Source organism: Canis aureus, chromosome 27 (assembly GCF_053574225.1).
Source record: "Canis aureus isolate CA01 chromosome 27, VMU_Caureus_v.1.0, whole genome shotgun sequence".
Classification (NCBI taxonomy): Eukaryota; Metazoa; Chordata; class Mammalia; order Carnivora; family Canidae; genus Canis; species Canis aureus.
Genome location: NC_135637.1, coordinates 9817148 through 9839612, shown reverse-complemented (window position 1 = coordinate 9839612; position 22465 = coordinate 9817148). Strand labels below are relative to the sequence as shown.

The 22465-nt window shown below is 39.6% G+C and overlaps 1 protein-coding gene across 3 annotated transcripts in view; it reads right to left on the bottom strand.

Annotated features, from left to right (window-relative positions):
• Positions 1-5382: 5382 nt before the first annotated feature.
• Positions 5383-22465, bottom strand: part of SBNO1 (strawberry notch homolog 1) — a 62051-nt gene continuing 44968 nt past the window's right edge. For all 3 annotated transcript variants that reach the window (XM_077875344.1, XM_077875346.1, XM_077875345.1), the window contains exons 25-32: positions 22091-22165; positions 20768-20914; positions 20588-20682; positions 20403-20495; positions 15653-15790; positions 14965-15041; positions 13395-13588; positions 5383-11833 (exon numbers count right to left, since the gene is read on the bottom strand). In XM_077875344.1, the coding sequence (XP_077731470.1) occupies positions 11691-11833; positions 13395-13588; positions 14965-15041; positions 15653-15790; positions 20403-20495; positions 20588-20682; positions 20768-20914; positions 22091-22165 (962 nt within the window). In that variant the 3' untranslated portion in view covers positions 5383-11690. The remainder of the gene's footprint in view (positions 11834-13394; positions 13589-14964; positions 15042-15652; positions 15791-20402; positions 20496-20587; positions 20683-20767; positions 20915-22090; positions 22166-22465) is intronic.

The following is a 22465-nucleotide window of genomic DNA, read 5'->3' as shown; positions in this document are numbered from 1 at the left end:
TCTGCCTCCCCTTTTGCCCCCACCCCCTGCTTGTGCTGTCTCTCAAATAAATATAATCTTAAAAAAACCCACAGCAGTACACACAGAACTTACAAATAACCTAATAAACAGTAGAGGTATGCTCAGAAGAAAAAAAAAAATCTTTTGAAAAGAGAGAAAGGCAGGGAGAGGATTTTTTTTTAAGATTTTATTTATTTATTCATGAGAAAGAGAGAGAGAGAGAGAGAGAGAGAGAGAGAGAGAGAGAGGCAGAGACACAGAGGGAGAAGCAGGCTCCATGCAGGGAGCCCGATGTGGGACTCCATCCCAGGTCTCCAGAATCACACCCCGGGCTGATGGCGGCGCTAAACCACTGAGCCACCGGGGCTTCCCAGATGGATAGAATCTTAAGCAGGGTCCACGCCCAGCTTGGAGCCTGATGTGGGACTTGATCTAACAACTCTGAGATCATGACCTGAGCCGAAATCAAGAGTTGGATGCTTAGACAACTGAGCCACCCAGGCACTCCAGAAAAAAAAAAAACTAATTATGTGACTAAAAAGTTTGGAGACCACTGATTTAAGAAACTAGTTGAGTAGACAAACCCAACAGTTTGAGCACCAAAGCTGTGGGTTGCAGTTTCATGATTAGCTCATCACAGTTAGTACTCTAACGTGGTTTATGTCCTCAGAGCAGCAAAACCATACTTGATTTTAAGTCAAGTTGGATTTTGATCAGGTCTGTTTCCAAATTTATTAATTTGCAATTATGTTTCTGCTATTACTTCTGATTGTAGGCCAGAAACCAGCAGGGTGCTCCTGTAAAGGGTCAGATAACAAACTTTTTAGGCTTTGCCATAGTTTGGCCACATAATCTCTTTAAGGATGCAACTCTGCCACTGTAGTGCTAAAGCAGCCTTACAAAATACATAAAAGGAATGGCATGACTGAGTGCCAATAAAATTGTATTTATGAACACTGAAATTTGAATTTCATGTAATTTTCCCATGTTACAAAATAATCTTTTCCCCCCAACCATTTAAGAATGTAAAAACCATTCCTAGCTTGCAGGGTCCTTCAAAAGCAGGTGATGCGTTGGTTTTGAACCGTGGACCACAAAAGTTTGTTTCTTAAGGCTTGATTTCCTATAGGTAGAACACTAAAAAAATGGGACATGCAAACATTCAAGGATATAATGAGCTTATTTTCACGTTAATACCTCTAAACAAGAAACACATGCAAGAAAAAAAGCTGTAGGAACACAAAGCTAAACAAAACCCCAGTATTAATGTAGGAATTGTGAGAAATGTATAATTTATCTTGATCTTGGATTAGAAGAAAATGGGAATTCTAGGAGAGTCTTACTGCGCTAACCAGTGGGCACCTTCACAAAACATTCAGCTTTCTAAGGGTTCGTTCCTACTGTTAAATTTCCTAATTTCCTACAATTATAATTTATTCCAGTTTGGATTTCTCTAGTAATTAAGGGCTCGCACATCAATCTTTGTTGAAAGCTAATCTTGCCTGGAACCAAAGGTAAACAACAGAAGCTTGAGCATGTTGCTGTTACCAAAAAAATTTTCCTTGTTCCCCAAGAAGGAATACTGAAGAAACTTGGGAAGGCTGACCACTTTGAAATGGTGGAAGAGGAACGGGGGACCCAAGTAGTAGAAGTGGAAACAGTGTTTGCTGTATGTTCTCATCTGCTTATTGACTTCAGTCAGGTGGTGTGATTCAAGAAAAGAACTAATCAAAAACATTAGATGTGTTCCAGACTAACATCCACCTAGTCATCCTACCTTTGCACAGTACTTTGGGGTGATTCTTAAATTATGATTTGGTGATTTGGAGCCCACAGCAAGGCACTTGCCTCTCCTAACCCAATAATGCACTTGGTGCCCAGAGTGGGCAGCTTTCAGAGGATGAAGCCAACATGCCAAGAATTGGACTCTAAAAATAAGCATTCTGCACATTTCTTTTAGCCTCCTTTCTCTCCATAAAGGCCTCCACAGATGGCTTCTTTACATCATGCTCTCAAATGACTAGCTGTTAAATATTCATACTTATGGAAATTGTACTGTACATACTCCAAACCCCCAGCCAGTTAACATTTGTATTTTCCATAGCTCAGAGCCCTTGTTCATGGACCTTGTCCTCTGTAAAACAAACTCACGCGCGCACACACACACACACACACACACATCTCCATCATAGATACTAACTTTGTGCCTCTTTATGACTAATTTGCCTAGGACAGTAGTTCTTAACCAAGGATTGGATGATTTTGGGACACCTGGGTGGTTCAGCAGTTCAGTGTCTGCCTTTGCCTCTGGAATTCTGGGATCAAGTCCCGCATAGGGCTCCTGCATGGAGCCTGCTTCTCCTTCTGCCTATGTCTCTGCCTCTCTCTGTGTCTCTTGTGAATAAATATGTTAAAAAAAAAAAAAAAGGATTGGGTGATTTTGCCAGTCACAGGACATTTGGCAATGTCCAGTAACATTTTGGGTTGTCAAAACCTTGGCAGGGCGGGGGTGCAGCATGGTTGGGTGTGAGAGGAGCGGTGTGTACTACTGGCATCTAGTGGGTAGAGACCAGGGATGCTGCTATGCATCCTATCATAAACAGGACAACACCCCGAAAGGAATGGCCTGGCGCAAATGTCAATAGTGTGGAAGTCCACACTACTGGAGATACATGGTGAGGCTGAAAGGAGACATGAGTGCAGATACAATGCTGAAGGAGAACAAGGTCAAAGCAAACTGGAACTCACAATTTGGGGATGATGAAGGTGCTAAATGAAGGTCAGATCTCTTGATTTCTTTTTTTTTTTCTTTTTATAAGATTTTATTTATTCATGAGACACAGAGAAAGAGAGGCAGAGACATAGACAAAGAGAGAAGCAGGCTCCATGCAGGGAGCCCGATGTGGGACTCGATCCAAGAACTGCAGGATCACGACCTGGGCCAAAGGCAGACACTCAACCGCTGAGCCACCCAGGTGACCCGAGGTCTCTTGATTTCTTATTCAGATTAATACTCTAGTTATTCAGGTTATACATTTAAAACTCTACATTTCCTTTCAGTATTTAAGCTCAACTTACAAATTTTTAAAAAAGATTTTTTGGGGACATCTGGGTGGCTTGGTCAGTAAAGTGTCTGCCGTCAACTCAGGTCATGATCCTGGGGTCCTGGGATGGAGTCCCATATTGGGCTCCCTGCTCAGTGGGGAGCCTGCTTCTCCCTCTCCCTCTGACCCTTTCTCTGCTCATTCTGTCTCTCAAAGTCTTTTTTTTTTTAAATTTTATTTTATTTATGATAGTCACACAGAGAGAGAGGCAGAGACACAGGCAGAGGGAGAAGCAGGCTCCATGCACCGGGAGCCCGACATGGGATTCGATCCCGGTCTCCAGGATCGCGCCCTGGGCCAAAGGCAGGCACTAAACCGCTGCGCCACCTAGGAATCCCTCTCAAAGTCTTTATAAATTTTTTTAAAGTAACCTCTCTACTCAACATGGGGCTCGAACCTACCACCTCAAGATCAAGAGTCACACACTACCAGCTGAGCCAGCCAGATGTCCCTCAACTTACAAATATTTTATTTATTTTTATTTTTTAAAATATTTTTTAAAAAGGTTTTTATTTATTCATTCATGAGACACACACACAGAGAGGCAGAGACAGGCAGAGGGAGAAGCAGGCTCCATGCAGGGAGCCCAACGTGGGACTCGATCCTGGAGAGCCAGGAACACGCCCTGGGCTGAAGGCGGCACCAAACCGCTGAGCCACTCAGGGATCCCCAACTTACAAATATTAAAAAAAAAAGTTTTTAAACTCGTGCTTCATTAAAAAAAAAATCATTTATTTATTCATGAGAGACACACAGAAAGGCAGAGACACAGGCAGAGGGAGAAGCAGGTTCCATGCAGGGAGCCCGATGCAGAACTTGATCCCGGGACCCTGGGAACACGCACTGAGCTGAAGGCAGATGCTCAACTGCTGAGCCACCCAAACGCTGAGCCACCCAGGGATCCCTGAAAATTTTAGTTAAATGTGAAACATCCTTTTGCTTGTTCAATTAATATGCAATTATCTCATGTATTTGACAGATTAAATTCCCCGAAACATTAACACCATTTACAAATTTGATTAAAGTCCTTTAAGAATTTTAAGCTACAAATTACGATTCTCTTAAGCATTTCAAATCCCACAAAGACTCACAAGCCATATTCCAAACATTAAAAAAAAAAAAAAAAAAATCCGTCCATGCGTTCCCATCCTCCTCTCCCTCCCTCTGCCTTTCTCCAGGACAGCAGTGCCAACTCCTGGCCCAGGCCACCTAGCCTGGACAGAACCCCACCCGTGATGGCTCCCAGATCTGTGCTGGTCTCCACATCTGTAAAGTGTGAGGGTACTCAAACCTTACAGGGGAGGTAACTCAGCTTTTTGTGGTGTCTCCCCTCACGTTTATTCCGTTCTCTGGCTTCCGAAGGCCAGGGCAAGGAGCTGACTGGACTTTCTGGCCAATCCTTATTTCACAATCAATGAGCCCCAGAGCTCAACAGTAGCATGAGATTGTCCACTTCCTTCTCCATTTACTCCAGCTTCCTTATGGCAACAGTTGGTCACCTCTTAGGCTCAGGCACACATAGCATTCCTGAGGTTTTAACACCAGGACTGGAAGAATCCTATCTGCTTACTGGTTTACAGTCCTTGCAATAGCCTAAGTACCCAGCATGTGACCCAATGCTAGACACCTAGCAGTTACTTATCAAACCCTTAATAAATGCAGGCACCAATCCTGCAAAAATAAGAAACGAAACGTTTTTTTTTTTTTTTTTTTTTTGAAACGAAACACCTTTCAAACCTTATGAACAAAGTGACTTCATCTGAAAACTTGAAGGCCATGGAGAGGGCCATGGAGAGCGCTCACAGCGACTGGCAAACAACACACACACAATACTCCCTGACAGTTTTCTAGTTTATTTTTTCCGAAACAAAGCTCAAATCTTGGATTCCCAGCCTGGGCGGTTGCTCAACACCAGGAATGATTTTTACAAAGGAGCCTTGTGGCCCCAAGTTCTCTAACACTCATGGCCAGCCTTTTGTGGCATCTTGTGGGGAAGACACTCTAGGAGGGGAGTCTCAAGAGCTGTGGCAGGTGCCAGGATCTCTGCCCAGACCTACAGAACTGTTCATATGTGTGGTAGTGTGTACGTTTCTAATCTCAAGAGTGCTGGGTTCCATCCTACCGACATCATGAGAAGTCTTCTATAATTCACACCAAATAAAATGCCAACATTAAAAAAAGTCCAAGCCCCCAAAGAAAAGCTCTCTAGGTGAGGATGGTGGCATGGATACAGCTCAAGTGGGTGCACAGAACCCAAAGAAAACACAGAGAAAAAACATATTAGCCAGTTTAATTTATTTAAGAATCTTACAAAAAAAGAAAACAAAACAAAAAACACGACAACAAAAAACTAAATACAGAGTTTGTTATGCTTCATGGTTGATCGTTTTTTACTTGCAAGGGTAAACCTCGCTAAACGCAGCCAACACATTTTTATTGCATGAAACCCAATTTTTAAAGTTACATATCAAAATGGTTGGAACAATCGCTTCTGGACACTTGGTACTGAATTAACCGTGGAAGGCTGAATGAAGCAGTGCAGTATCATCAGAACAGTGCGTACCCTTCATACACTAACGGACATTCAAGACAGAGGAGCAATATAAAAAGGGAGATTTAAAAAAAGAGAACCAAATAAAAACAACCAAGAGTTTATATCCACCTTTGTTTCAAATTGTCTTTGGATTCCATCACACGTTGTCTCAAGATGCACCAAGTCAGATCAGTAAAGGAGGAAGATCTACGCCTACATATAAAAGTATCCTTTGCTCAGCAGAGGTAGAACCTGGCAGAAGTTTTATTGCAGAGATACAGCGTACCTCTTCCCACCTCTCAAGGTTGATGATAGATACAAGTGGTTATTGAAAAATAATATCAGTAGTTTGCAAATTCAGTATAAACCATGAAAAGGATGGTTTTTCTCTAATGGCGGTGAGACTACAATATGCTACGTGGAAACAAGCTCTCTGTCCCTAATGTGTAAGTCAGAAAGAAGGCTCAAGCTTCTTTACCCTCTTCAGTGCCAGATACTCTCAGAGCAAGAAAGGCTCTCAGGGTGGGGAGGAGGAAGAATGGGGTGTTCTCAGGGACCTGTCGATTGACCTTGAGACTGGAGGAGGCCTGAGCTGCAAGCAGCAAGAAAAACCGATTTTGCCAGGCTGCATGCATCCCTTGTTGGGCCTGCCTGACGAGGGTGCTCTCCACTCTTTGGATACCAGAGGGAGGGAGTGGGCAGAGTGGGTCTAAGCCTGGATTCCCACTATGGCGCATCTCTGACAGGCCCTAACTTAAGATATGTTAAGTTCCCAAGGCTAATCTATATGCGGACAATTCATAAATTTTCAACAAGTCTAACAAGTTCAATAGGTAAATGAAATATGTATGTGAGTGAAAGGCCCAAGAAATGCTCACAGCAATCCTTCCTAAAAGTCATGGAGGAACATTTTCTTCAATGTTCTAAGTCTTTAAGTAAAAAACGCAATGTTTGCCTCCCAGCTGATTATTACTGCCATTTTCATGAGCCACCCCTGTGTCTTCCCTACTGGCAACACTAATCATCAAGAATGCCTTAATCCAGCTCAGCAATGAGGCTTGTGGCTATCTGTCCAGTCAAGGTCAACTCACCAGTAGCACACTAGTGGTGAGAGCGGCTCAGGGGATCCTGCTGGCCAGTCCACCCACAGCTAACTGCCTGTTTTACCCTCAGCACAGAATCAGCCCATGAGATGAAGGCTCGTGGAAGCCTCCACAGCAGTTGTCTTCTCTCTCTGGGAGGACGATTGTTCCTTAAAATACACTCTTTATGGAGACCCACACATACCAGGCCAGTCTCCCCATCTGCTATTACTATCCTTAACAGGTGAGAGCAGAAGCAGATTACCTGTGCTCACTGCAAAGTAAATTTCTGATTATTTGTAGGTTAAAAGTATAGGCTTGATTTCTTTAAAAAAAACACAAACTTTGCAGTAGCAGCAGGCTATCAATCACCATTCAGATCTGCAAGATTTTCTTCTCAGCTGGAGAGCCACACAGATGGAGGATTTGGTACAGCCCTGAAAAATTACAAGGGTAGGAGCAAGTCGGGTTACTGAAGAGCTACATCTGATCCCAAATGCACTGAAGAAGTTAGAGGAGCTTAAACAAAGTCTTGGGTAAAAGTTTTTTTATGTGAAAACATCAGGCTCACTATAGCTTCCAAAGAGCAACATAAATGAGCGTAACTAGTCATATAATGACAGTATCAGAAATTGCACTCAAATACATTCCCCCCCAATTACAATGCATTGCACACAGTAAAAATCTGTAATAAAAAATGCAAACACAATCAGGCATGTTGAAAAATATTAACACAAAATAGACATAGGAATTCTATAGTAAAGATGCAAAACTGAATTCTAAAATATATGAACAAATTCAACTAAGAAGTTTTTCATACTTTTTTAATATATATATATATAAAAAAAAAAATTGTAAGATGCCCCATATGGGAAGTCAAGGAAAGAATAAATAGGATTGAAGGGAGGAGGGAAAGGAAAAACAAATAGGTGGGGTCCCAATTTACAAGAAATATTTACATTCAGAATTCAAAAGAACTCAACATTTCTATATATACACTTTATGTACATATATATAAGTACAGCATAAAATCAGAAGGTGGGTTTTGGATTTCACCTCAAGTAATCAGAAAAAAAAAATTACTAGCTAGCTTGAGTTGCAGGTATCTAGATGTGTTTCCTTCACTTATATGCCCTTAAAAGATATTGCATCTATATTGGATAATTGGCATCCCATGAGGAATTTTCACAAAGGGTTTATGCTCGCAGCTAGCTATAGCCATGGTGTGGACTACTTGCTGCATTATAGCAGCAAAGCATGCACAGCCCTGTGTGTGGGAATGTGGTTAGCGAGGGAGACCCTAGATACAGGAGGGGTAGTCAACAAATGCCTATCATCACAGTGGTTGCCTTTGCCATTGGGATGCTTGAACCCACCCAACATCTGGCTAACTAGATTCCAGCCTAACAGCGACCCTTATGTAGCACCACTCTTAGAAACTACCAAATACCACTCAGGTATGTTTTTAAAATAAGAATTTTTAGACCAGGACCTTGCTCTTAATATCTTATCAGGGAGAGGACTGAAGGGGAAAATACTTTTCCCCTGCTATTTTCATCAACTGAGATGCATCAATCACTTGTAATCTACTGCTCTGGCCCCCATGCTAAACTGGGAAGTAAAGAGCGTAGGGTAAAAGGTTCCCATTACACATAATCATAAATGCTGTCCTGGTGCCCTTTCTGGTCATGCCTGCTAGAGGAGTTCTACTAGCATCACATGGAGGCTAGCAAATCAATGTCCCAGGGACTGCAGACACAAAATTGTACCTCTAAGGTGTTATAGTCCCCTGGAGCCTGGTAATCTGAACTTTTATCTTTATAGGTGAAGCACACTAAAATGAAAAGGGTTATTGTTGCAGTTCAAAAAATTTTCTCAAGTGCTAATTAATTGGACTGGAATAAATATATGTACACAAACACACACTAGTACATTGCTTTGGATGCAAGTTCTTGCTAACTTATATACAGATGTAAAGAAAAGATATTGAAAAGTCTATCTGCAATATAGCAGCAAAAAGGGAAAATTGCTTAAGATAATTTACTTTTTGATCAAGTTGCGTTTAAAGAAATACTCAGTTAATACACTGAGGAATCACTGATGCCTATCTGGATAATCCCACTAAACTGCAGACAGAGACTTGTGGTGTGGACTAAATGAGGGGAACACAGATCCCCCCCAAGATACCATCTGAGCAGCTCTGGACTCAGAGAGTGGTTTTCAGCACAACTGACATTGTAAACTTTGAAAACACGAGCACAATTTACAATCAAATCTTTGTGCTCAGAGCCATATTGCTAAAAAAGGGGAGACAAGGCATTGCAACGGCCAAATGGACTCCCATCTGGTTCAACAAGGCCCTGGGGTCAGACGTGGCATCAGATCCTGACATACATGGATCTGCTGTACACAAGTTAGCTGTTGTTAAACTTGATTTTTTGAGAGAGGAGGACCCTGAATGCTGGATTTTCCCAAGCTGGCCAACCTGAACTTGCTGACTTAGATAAGGGCACAGTGTAAAGGTCCTACGTTCAACCTGCAGAGAAGGGGATGAACAGCGGGCTCTTGATGCTCACACACATCCTCCATGATGGGCAGGGGCATGTGGCACCTCAGGTCCTCTCCATTCACCCCGGTTGCCTTTCTGAGGTCTCCTTGAAGAATTTTCAGAGGCCTTATTTCTGGACCTTCTTTATAAAACCAAAACAAAGCTATTCCTCAAAGAACAAAACATACATATGCCCTTTTACATCAGAATAGCAGTTCAAAATGCAAACATTACATAAGGAATTGTGGGGGTCAACTAACTGCATGCTACAGAAACCTCATACCAATGCTATTTGGAAATAACCGTACCCTACAAAAAGATACCCCTAATGCCCAAAAGAGGGAAGTTGGGCCCACAGCCCCTAACCCTGCCATTTTGCCTTACTGAGGGGAGCAGGTCTGCTGGGGTTCCCTTCTCCAATCTTCACCTTAGTGTGTTGATAGGATGCTGAGCAGGATACTGGTTTAAAAATAAAGGAAGTAACTGAGAAGTTTTGCTGCAGGTGGAACAATCTGCTCTTGGCTGCCAGTTGGGTCTGGTGGCCCTAACAAGGAACACTGGTTGATATACAGATGGATCACTGCCTGAGAAGAAAGCCTAGACTTGAGGATAAAAGTTGCATCCACTTGGCAAAACATGCCAACAAACAAAAATTATTCTCAATGTGTTCTTCTAGGTATCAAGAATAAATAAATTCAAAGGAAACTTACGGTAAACTTGACATAAGCAAACTCAGGCTTAAAGAAACACAGGAAGATGAAAACCCTAGCTTTCCATCACTGAACACATATCCCACCTGATTCTGTGAGAAGTTTAAAGAGTAACAAGCAAGAACAATTCAACTTGAGCAACATTCAAAAGTACTATCATTTCACCCCTTTCTCGACACATCTCAATTTTGAGGGGCAAGTTTTAAGCCCAAATATAAGGCTACCTGGAATGCTGAGCAACACACAAGTTCTGCAGAATCCCCATCACAGACTGCTTCTGAAGGTGTTAAGGGCCTAAACACGAGTCCACTTCTGGTTAGTAGAATAACTTTTTATTTGACATCTACAAGATTGTGGTATCTTGTAGCTTTTGACCAGGTTTATACAATCTCAATTTTTCAATAGTGCAACCTGTGCAAGCAAAAAAAAGGGAGGGGGGGTGGAAGGAAAACAAAAGGAAACAAAAAAACCCCAATTGTCCCCTCACTTGTTTTTATAAACATCTATTATAGGCGAAACAAAACTTACCCATATTATAGATAAGTGTCTATTCACATTTGTACATTACCATTTTTAACAGCTTGAGATAAACTCTACAATGTCTTACAACACATTAAACAATATTCAAGTTACTGGGTAACAACAATAACAACAAGAAATAAACATACAGCAGAAGCCTCAAGTGTCTCCTCATTGTCTAGTTTACAGCTCAAGTATGGTTTCCTTTTTTATGAGTGACAAATTAAGATAATGAAGTAAAAAAAAAAAAAAGATTGTTTGCAAGATGGAAGCCAATTTGTACTTCTTTCTAAAACTATCTTTAAGTTAAGGAAAATGTAATTTTAAGAAAAGCAGGCTTGTAGCCATTTTTGCAGCACACATTAGGAATACTATTAATACATTAAAATTAACTTTTTAAGAGTTTTACCACAAAAAAATGTATGTACTCATTACCTTGACAAGAAACCTGGGGCAGGAATAATGGGGTGGCAGGGGTGGGGTGGGGGGGCTGGGGATTTGCAGGGTGAGAAGCAATACCCAGGTATAAACACTATAAAAATGCAATAACCAATGCTGTACATCTACAAATGTTTCTCTCCATTACTTGACTTGTTTGAATCTTGTTTACGCATGCTTTCAAAGACATGCACTGTCAGAACAAAACTAGAAAAGAACCTGAATGCATGATATGCAACCTTTCATTTCATGCTTTAATAAACCTATTGTTTAATAAGTTGGAAAAAGAAACCAATATATATTTTCTATATTTATAGACTCAAAACACATGCATCTGGGGATAACTCCCACAGCAATTGCATGGATGTACTGCATTAACCCTGAGCACTGTGTAACATAAAAGTAAAGCCAGTTTGGGAAGTTCCAAGCATTGTTAAACCAATTGTGGTTTGTAGCCTTTAATAAACTCACAAACAAACAGACACGCACGCGCACATATCCCTCTGCTCACCCAAAGTAAAAGCATATGGGAAGTACCATGGGAAAAGCAAAGGAAAGACATATGTACCACCATCGGCACTGCTGATTTTCAGTTTTGCTATCTATTCCAGGTTTGTCCTTATTCCCAAAAAAAATTAACTAGAGAGAGCAACAACTGAAAAAAATTATAATTCTTTGGAAACTGTCCCTGATTTTTATGCAAATGATATGCTTCAACAGCATTTCAGATACATCCATGTCGAAACCTGTCTGTTCTTATGCGTTGCTCAAGTTGGCGATGCTCTGCGGGTGACGCTGCTGCCAGAGCTGTTTCTGTTGGACTGCAAGCTGTTGAGACTGGTCTGAAGTTGACAGGAGATTTACAAGAGGAGACACACAATTTGCAGGAATGATCAAACCTGCAATTAGAAACAAGAATTTATGAAGGCTGCTTCCAGGAGAGATCATACTGTATTTTATTTACTTTTTTTTGTATTTTACATTTTCATAGCACATTCCAAATGAAGCATACTATTAAACGTAATGAAGAAGCCACACAAAACTAAATGAATACCTAATAATTGAAATGGCTTGGCCCCTTTAGAAGTAACCCAATTCCTCGGCAGTGTTACCCACAAAAACCTAAGCCTCTGGCATGTCTACTGCAACACCATCTTCTTGGTTGTAGAATAGAGGGTCAAGTATGGTATCTACTTACTATCTTCGCACCTCCACAAATGCACATGAAAACAACCTTCTATGTAAGTACTAATGTACCAAAAGGACTACGAAATAGTGGTTGCAAATTCCAATGCTGACTGAAGCAGGTAACTTCCAAGTGGGCACAGTGCAGATGTTATCAAACTGTGGAAAGTAATGTCCTATGTAAATGAACTTTAACCCCTCCTATCTGGGAAGAGGGGCTCAATGTTTCACATAAGCTGGTGTTTGTATGTGCATGCACTTTTTTGAGAAAACAAAAAACCATGCTTTTGATTTTTAAATGTTGGCAACTCTTTTTTTTTTAAATTTTCATTTATTTATGATAGTGAGAGAGAGAGGCAGAGACATAGGCAGAGGGAGAAGCAGGCTCCATGTACCGGGAGCCCGACGTGGGATTCGATCCTGGGTCTCCAGGATCGCGCCCTGGGCCAAAGGCAGGCGCCAAACCACTGCGCCATCCAGGGATCCCTAACTGATTTTTTAAAAAAGATTTTATTTATTTATTCATGAGAAACACGGAGAGAGGCAGAGATATAGGCAGAGGGAGAAGCAGACTCCTCGCAGAAAGCCTTATATGGGACTTGATCCCAGGACCTCAGGATCAATGACCCCAGCCAAAGGCAGACACTCAACCACTGAGCCACCGAGGCGTCCCTTGGCAACTAATTCAAATGCCAACTTGTAATGACCAAAAGTATTTGAGGGTCGAAAAAATGTTCATGGACTGACTTGGGCCCACAGGCTGCCAATCTGCAAACCATGATAAAAAAGATTGTGGCAAATGAAGCAAACATGAAGCAGCAGGGAAAGTGCAATGACTGAATGGCTCCCTGTAAAGCCTTGTGAGTGAATGGTGGGTGCAGCTAGCCTGGTCTGCCTATGCTCTGCAAAACTCCAGGCTAGCCTCTGTGCCCAGTAACGTTAGTTCCAGTCTTGAGTTGTCTCAAAGCGTATAAAAATGGCAATATTCAGGGAATCCTGGGCAAGAGACTGGGCTTAGTGTCTACACCAGGGAGGCTGCACAGACAGCAACAGTGAGGAAGGGGAGCAAGAACAACTTAAGAGCAGCATAAAATGACATCATAACTTCAGCCAGAATAAAGAATGTCCATTCAAAGGCTTAACTTCCATTTAATCCTTTAAGAAGATATAAAGCAAGCTCTATTCCACTACTGGAATAGGTATCCAGATTCTAAGAAGGATAAAAAAAAAAAATCTGTTTTTTTTTCTGCTCAAACCCTCAAAACTTAGACTTACCTACAATCCGCTGTCCATCCTCTGTCCTTAGCCGAACTATCTGCATCTTCACATTTGTGCCACTGACAGATGCTAGAACACCCTCAACTTTTGTCCAGACACTCAGCACGGAGCCACATAATACATAGTATGTGCGGCAACGAAGACCTATTTCACAAACTAATCCCAAGCTGGCCTTTTTGCAGTTGCCACGCCTAGGATAGATAAGGGGGAAAATATATATGTATACATACACACACACACACACACTTTAAAAGCTCACAAAGTCTACCTACATTTCAGTGGAAAATGTCCTAGCATTATTTTCCTTTCTTTACTGACAATTTCTTAGATTACAATCTTTTGACATATTGGATTATACTTTCCAATTTAAGGTATCATTGCCGATTTTTAAAAATTTCTAAGATTTTAGAAAATACAATTTCTGGGGCTCAACTCCCTTATGCAAAAGGGATGACTTACTGGTTCTGATATCCAGTTAAAGGGTCTGTCATTTTAACATCCAATAGTTTACTATATTCATGCCAGTTTATAAAATAATTCTGCCAGTTCCCTCTAAAGTATTAAACAACATATTCTAAGTCAGGTAACTGGGAAAGGCCTTGGCAAACCAAAATAATAAAACCAGTAAATTTTTAAAAAACTGTAAAAAGGAAAACATGGTTTACGGTTAAAATTTACACAATTCTTCAATAAAATTATCTTTCGAATAGTAATTTAGGAGAACACACAGTATTGAGCACCCTTCTTGCTAATACTCAAAGCAAATGTTTTAGAGAGGCCCTTTTAACTTTAAAAATATTTTATCTTGAAAGCTTTTCTTAATTTCCAAAAGCACGAATTTCCTCTCAAAATGAAAACAAATCATTGCTCATATCAAACTTATCTACCTGTGTCTAAATAAAACCTAGCTAAAAACTCATCTATATTCTATATTCCTTTTCATAAGATGGGCTGAATACCCTATTGACTGTCTAATGGATAAGAAAACAGTGAGACCCATATAAGGCCCTGAAAAGAACATTATAAGAGGTATTTATTACGTAGTGACTTGAAAGAACACCCCTCCAGCCAACCTAGTAGCATAGCAGGATCAGTTCCCAGGCTCAACAACACCGTTTTCTGGTGCTGTAAGCAACCCTTAGTTTATTATTATTTTTTAATTTTTAATTTTTTTTCTTAGTTTCCTACAAGTTCCCTAACCCTTAAAAATGAAGCTGATTTGGGACACTAGTAAAGTTTTTCTTTAAAGAAGGGGAACAAAATAAATAAAAAAAGAAGGGGAAAAAAATAAAGGAAGGGAAGGAAGAAGAGGAGAAAAAGTCTTAAGAAGAATGACAGTCAAGTCCACATTGGCAGACAACAGTTGGTTGAAAGTAACAAAACATTAGTGAAGAACACCTAGAGTGTATGGTCCACAAACATACAAGTGTTTCTGACTAAAGGAATGACACCTAACAGTAGATAAACTATTCACAGACTTAGACAGACAGCTAAAGGGAGAAGGTGTATTTAAATTAAATCTTGATTACATTTTGGAAAATATGGTGAGAAACATAAAAATACTAACCAATAAGCATGAGTACAAGTATCTGCAGATGAATTATACTGATCTAACCAGTGGATCAGGGCATCATCTGAGACTACCTGTGAAAATAAGACAAAAATTCCATTGAAATAGTATTGTTTTAAACAAACTGGTTGCCTTCTTATGGTCTCTAAAACCAACTTATAATCATCTCGATACAGAAAATCTTGCCCTTGCTATTGGCTGTATTTAAATACCATTCATAAAAAATTCTGTGGTTAGGTTCCTCCCACACAATGTTTCAAATAGCTAGTTTAATTATAATTGTTTACAAGTGAAACTGGGTAGGAAGAATAGTAATATAGGGTAATACTAAAATTTAATAGTAATGTTAAAAAATGCAGTCACTCACTGTTTTTCTATAAATCATTGCAAAATATAAATACGGCAGGTCTAATTTGTGTAGTTAGTACTGCAAGTTTCATTTACTGACAACACAAGCTGTTTGAAATAGTCATCTTACAAGCTTCTTAATGGTTGATACATTACGACTGGGATGTTAATGTAAAAAAAACTGACAACATGTTTTCAAAAAACAATTTTCCAGTAACCAAATAGGAAAAATCGACCAAATAATTTTGTATATGCACACATAGCTCTCCTAAATATAGTTTCAATATATTATAAAACAAGTATTCATAGATAGTATAAAGTACAAATGAAAAAATACCTTCTTATATTTCTTTTTTAGATCAGCATAAATTTCTAATTTGAGCTGTTTCCCAGTATTTGGTCTATAAACTAAGAAAAGCTTCTTTTTAGGGTTCACTTCTTTAACTAAGATGGCAGTTTTCTTGTTGTTCCTTATCTAGTAAAAAAAAAAAAAAAGTGAGAAAGTATAAAGATTTGAGCTGCACACTTTACGATAAACTTCATGTTTGTAGCATCACATTAGCAAACACAATTCTTTGAAAGACTTGTAATGCCCAGTCAGCACATGAATCCGTAACTAAGAAGTATGGCAGCTAAGAAGTATGGCAGTTGCTCATCTCCTTGAGTTTTACAAGGCCTCACCCAAACAAAGGCTCTTGGATCCTAATTCTGAGGTACAATGAATACATATGTTGCGGGCCAAAATACTTAGAAGACCCCAAGATCAAAAAAAAAAACAAAAAACAAAAAACGACCCCAAGATCACACCCTGAGCCAAAGGAAGACACTCAACCGCTGGAGCCATCCAGGAGTCCCAAGGAAAATCCTTTTACCTCTCTATGTAAAATTTTTCCTAATAAATTGTAAAAAAAAAAAAAAAAAAAAATGTTCCTCTTCTTGAAGTTACAATGAAACATTGAGCTACAATGAAACAAGATAATGATTTTGATAACCAGCAGGTCCCTGCACTCATGTAATCCATCAGGGCTGTCTCCTTATGGTTGCCATTAAAAGTGAGGTGAGATGTCACATGATCTGTAAACAGTAAAGCTATGACAGGAAAAAGCCAAAATGCTGGGCAAATAATACATAAATATGTATGTAGAAGTGGAAGAAATGGATGCATCAGACAAATAATGGAACTTACATATATATTTTTTTAAAGTTGGACTTATGGCAGAAATACTAAGAGGAGGAAGTTATTAAAAGGCCCGTTAAGCTCAAGGAAAATTAATATCTCCTTTATATTTATTTATTTATTTTTAAAGATTTTATTTATTTATTCATGAGAGACAGAGAGAGAGAGAGAGTGAAGAGAGAGAGAGAGAGAGAGAGAGAGAGAGAGAGAGAGGCAGAGACGCAGGTAGAAGGAGAAGCAGGCTCCATGCAGGGAGCCCAATGTGGGACTCGATCCTAGAACTCCAGGATCATGCCTAGGCCAAAGGCAGGTGTTAAACCACTGAGCCACCTAGGGATCCCCTAGTATCTCCTTTAAAGAATGGTGAACAATTTCTAAGCAATCATGTCTGGAGCAAAACTGAAGGAAAATGAAAAGTTTCAAAGTAAAGATACTTTGCCACTTCCTCTACAAAACAAATTGATCGCTGAGCTACCAACTTTTTATATTAAGGTAATTCTTACACTGATAATAAAAAAAAACAACTTAGTATTTTACTTTTCACGGATATTAAAGATTCTTTCTTTTACTAGTTTCAAGTGATTTGAAACATAATTTAGGTAATTACTACAAAGTCAATGAAACCATAAGGTAAAAATTACATTTTACGTGTTTTATCACTTGATGTGAAACATTCAGTAAAATTATTATAGAGGACGGTGTTTTAAAAAGCATGTAACAGTGAGCTCTTTTTTTTTTAATAAAAAAAAATGGGGTGGATACACAGTGTCAAGGTAATTCATTATAATTACAAAATAAATCACATGACAGTAGAAATAAAAGTAATTCCAACACGGTCTTCCTAATGTTAACACATGATAAACATTATCAAGCATGTCCACTTATTTTTGTGGAGTTTCAAAGATAAATACCCGCACCTTAAAAAAAGAAAAAAAAAAAAATACCCGCACCTTTCTGGAAGAACGCCCCCTCCAAGGCTGCCTCTCCTCATATCCAACCACCTCTGCCATACATAAAGGAAAACAGGGCCAATATTATCACATCCTTTCACTCAAAGGAAGGTGAGGATCAGCACTTTCCACAAAATCTACCAGTTGTAAATTCTGGCAATAATTTGGAGTAAAAGAAACCAATAAACAAGACCTTAATCTGCACCAATCACAATCCCATGTAAGGGAGAAATCTGAATAAAATCTGGTGAATTATGTAACAGTGATATAATGCTGGTTTTTTTATTTTTTATTTTTTTTTAATTTTTTTTTTCATTTATTTATGATAGTCACACAGAGAGAGAGAGAGAGAGAGAGAGAGAGGCAGAGACATAGGCAGAGGGAGAAGCAGGCTCCATGCACCGGGAGCCCGACGTGGGACTCGATCCCGGGTCTCCAGGATCGCGCCCTGGGCCAAAGGCAGGCGCCAAACCGCTGCGCCACCCAGGGATCCCTATAATGCTGGTTTTGATATGATACTATAGTTTTCTAAAATGTTACCACTGGTGATATAGGTGTACAGGACTTACTCTGTAATCACCTCTCATAACTTCATGTGAATCTACAAATATAAAAATCTCAAGATTTTTTTTTTAAGATTTTACTTATTTTGGAGACAGAGAGGGAGCATGTGTGCAAGCAAGCTGGGAGAGGGGCAAAGGGAGAGAATCTTTTTTTTTTTTTTTTTTTAAAGATTTCATTTATTTATTCATGAGAGAGACACAAAAGCAGAGACGTAGGCAGAGGGAGAACGACGCTCTCTGCAGGGAGCCCAATGCTGAACTCGATCCCAGGACCCTGGGATCACTATCTGAGCCAAAGGCAGATGTTCAACTCCTGAGCCACCCAGGAATCTCGAGAGGGAGAAAATCTTAAGCAGACTGTACTGAGTGCAAAGCAAGATGGGGCTCGATCTCATGACCCTGAGATCATGACCTGAGCTGAAACCAAGAGTCAGACACACAACCTACTGAATCACTCAGGTACCCCTCAATAAGATTTTTTTAAAAAATAACTTAATTAGGAGACATTTAGTTTGAGAGCTTTGCTCTTGGATCAGGGACCTGTAAAATCATGACTGTGACCAAATTGGGCAGAGGCTCCTAAGCTTAAGAAAAGTGGGAGGGAGGGAGAGGGGTGAAGGAAGGGAAAAGGAAGGAAAAAAATAAAAATAAAAAAGAATAGTCAGCAGAAACTAGACATGGACTACAAAACCTAGAGTATTTACTATCTGACCCTTTATAGAAAAAATTTGGGGACACTTGCTCTAGATAGCTTATTTATGGTCTCACCCTGCCTCTGGCATCTTTTATGCAGTTACATCTTGAACCTGGTCTTTATATACAGTTGTTCTCTTCACAAATATGGCAAATAAAAAAAATGGGGTGGATACACACACACACACAATGGAACACTATTCAGTCACAAAAATGAAGCACTGGGGCACCAGGATACCTCAGTCAGTTAAGTGTCTGACTTCATTTCAAGCCATAATTTCAGGGTCCGGGGATTGAGCCACGCATTGGGTTCCGTGCTCAGCGGGGAGTCTGAGATCCTCTCTCCCTCTCCTGCTCAGGGTGCAGGTGGGCACATATGCTTTTACTCTCTCTCAAAAATAAATTTAAAAACAACCAACCTCAGGAAGTAATGCTCCCAACACACTCTTCTTGAGGATTCAGAACAGACTTCAAACAAAATGATTAGAGATGGCGATGCCTGGGTGGCTCAGTGGTTGAGCGTTTGCCTTTGGCTCAGGGCATGATCCCGGGATCAAGTTCCATATTGGGTTCCTTGGGGGAAGCCTGCTTCTCCCTCTCCCTGTGTCTCTGCCTCTGTCTCTGTTTTTCATGAATAAATAAAATCTTTAAAAAAACAACAGAGGATCCCTGGGTGGCTCAGCGGTTTAGTGCCTGCCTTCGGCCCAGGGTATGATCCTGGAGTCTCGGGATCGAGTCCTGCATCGGGCTCCCTGCATGGAGCCTGCTTCTCCCCCTCTGCCTCTCTCTTTCTCATGAATAAGTAAATAAAATCTTAAAAAAACAAAACAACAAAAAACCCAAAACGATTAGTGATGTAACCAAAGGACTAGTGAGAGGTGAACTAAATGAACTAAATGTAAATTAATTACCTACAGAGCTAAGATTAAGCATTGAAAGAAAAGCATACTACAGAAGTACCATATGCTGACAATGCAGAATTAGTTGAAACACCTATGTTTCAACAAAATGGGAGAAAGGGAGGAAGGAAAAGCAAAAAAAGTTTATGCTTTTTTCCCAAAATTATTTTCAGGAACACTGGGGTAATAGTATTAGTAGTATTTCATCATTCTGTGTGCCATTAGAGAATAAAGATTATTTCTGTAGAAGAAAGAACACACAGATAAATATCACAGAATAGGGGATATAAAAATTCTGTAGTCTTTAACAAGAAAATTCAAGATATTGCACCATGGTCATGGATGATTATATATATACACATACATTGATTTGTGGATGTGCCAATGTCTCTGTGTAAATGTATTTGTATGTATACTTCCATCTCCTCCTTAGCTTTACCACAAATACTAAAGAATTATTTACAATAACTAAAAAATGAATCTTTCAGATATGAAGCGTACTAGAGGCCTACAGAACTAAACAATGAACGTAGTTCTTGATATAGGCCTAGAGAAGGTCACCGCACCATGAAACAAAGGGGTCCAATTAACTAAGAGTATGTAATAATCCATAACTCGCAGCTAATAAACACCCCTCAAAATACATTAAATGAAAATGTCTATTAATTTGATGATAAATTATCAAAACAGAGAAAAGCTAAACACAATTGGAAAACTGGCACAAAGCGGATAGACAATTGCACTGCTGGCAGTGATGATGCATTATATATATGAACAATTAACATCCCAAGGAGACAAGTCTTACTTGCAAAGACAAGTAAAAGCCATCATCTGGTCCTGTCAGCTCAGCCCAAATCTTGGTAGCTTCCTCCCAAGACATTCCCCTCTCTACACTAATCTGTAAAAGAAAGAATACAACTTAAATTATACTCATTTCTGTGAGTGCCAATCACAGGAGGTCACACACACATGCACATTTCCTGAACTTACAGTGTATAACTCTACATGACCTGAGGTGGAATATCCTGGAGTCAAAAACTTCTTAACATCACTTTTCCTCACTTTTTCATCTCCAGAACCAAGATCTTGAACAAGAAAAAGCAACATATGAATGGAAAAAGAATATTTTATTATGAATAAACAGGACATTTTCAAAATTTCTCTACTTACCTAAAATTCCCATATCATATCTTCCATTTTTTTTGGCATTTTGAACAACTGCTGTAAGTGTGTCTGCAAAATACTGAAATAACGCATTCTGCTGATGCACTTCCATGCCCAAAATTCTATTTAAGAATTTTCCTATGTTGTTATAATCTGCAAGGACAAGATTATAAGACAGATTTAATGCATTCAAATGGCAAATAAAATCCACTCACCCCTGGAATTAAACCAAGTCTCACTTCCTCCTCCATGGTCTTCCCTCACAACCACAATCTTGTACTGCTCCCAGAACAGAGCTTTAATTTGACCATTTCTATCTCTAGCAATTAGCATGACCACATACATGTGCTAAAGATGGTTGTTTTATTCAATTTTTGCAACTTCAAATTCACTTACTGAAAGTATGAAAACCATTTAGTACATAAAAATGCCCTCCAACATGAAATCTTAACTCATAAAAAGTTCTAAATGCTCTAAGTCTGTGAAACTCAACTTTGGCGGCAAAATTAGAAACTTTGGAACCATGGGAAATCACCAAAGTTGAAACCTCACCTGTAGTTTCAGTACTTTTTAAAAGCTTCACAGCTGATCATTTATGCAACCTGGGTTGAGAATTGATGCTACCGGGACAGAATAAAGGTTTAATCTCTTTTATTTTTTCATATATCATTTCTTTATTTGTTTTTTGAAATATTTACTTATTTAAGTAATCTCTTCCCCAACATCATGGGGCTCAAACTCACAACCCCGAGATCAAGAGTCATATGTTCTTCATTTTTTTTGGTATATTTTTTTTATTGGAGTTCAATTTGCCAACATATAGCATAACACCCAGTGCTCATCCCATCAAGTGACCCCCTCAGTGCGTCACCCAGTCACCCCAACGCCCCGCCCATCTCCCCTTCCACCACCCTTTGTTCATTTCCAAGAGTTAGGAGTCTCTCATGTTCTGTCACCGTCAGTGTTATTTCCCACTCATTTTCTCTCCTTTCCCCTTTATTCCCTTTCACTTTTTTATATTCCCCAAATGAATGAGACCATATAATGTTTGTCCTTCTCCGACTGACTGACTTCACTCAGCATTAATCTCTTTTATTTATTTTTTTTAAAAAGAAACATTAATCTCTTTTATTTTTTTTATTTATTTTTTTTTAATCTCTTTTAAATAACAAAACCACCCTGAGTGAATTTATGAGCATTCAGGAAAAAGGGATTGAATGCTACAAACTTGAAGCTTCACCTTCAAGTTGACAAAAGCATAAACAAAATGGTCTTGGGCTGTAATGATATAGCAATAGTTGTATCTATATACAAAACTCATATTCTTACCTTTATCTAGAGTAAGAATTCCCGAGCGATCTTCTACATTTATTAGGCCAACTCCTATCAGTCCTTGTCGAACATCTGTCAGGAAATTTAAATACCTTATAGCCCAAATGACTCAATGAGCTGTTACCTGACTAAACAAAGTAGATCAAGTTCTAGCATTAAAACACCGCCTAAGAGGGACGCCTGGGTGGCTCAGCGGTTGAGTGTTGCCTTCGGCTCAGGGCGTGATCCTGGGGGTCAGGGGATTAAGTCCCGCATCGGGCTTCCTGTGAGGAGCCTGCTTCTTCCTCTGCCTATTTCTCTGCCTCTGTGTGTACTTCATGAATCAATAAAATCTTTAAACACACACACACACACACACACACACACACACAA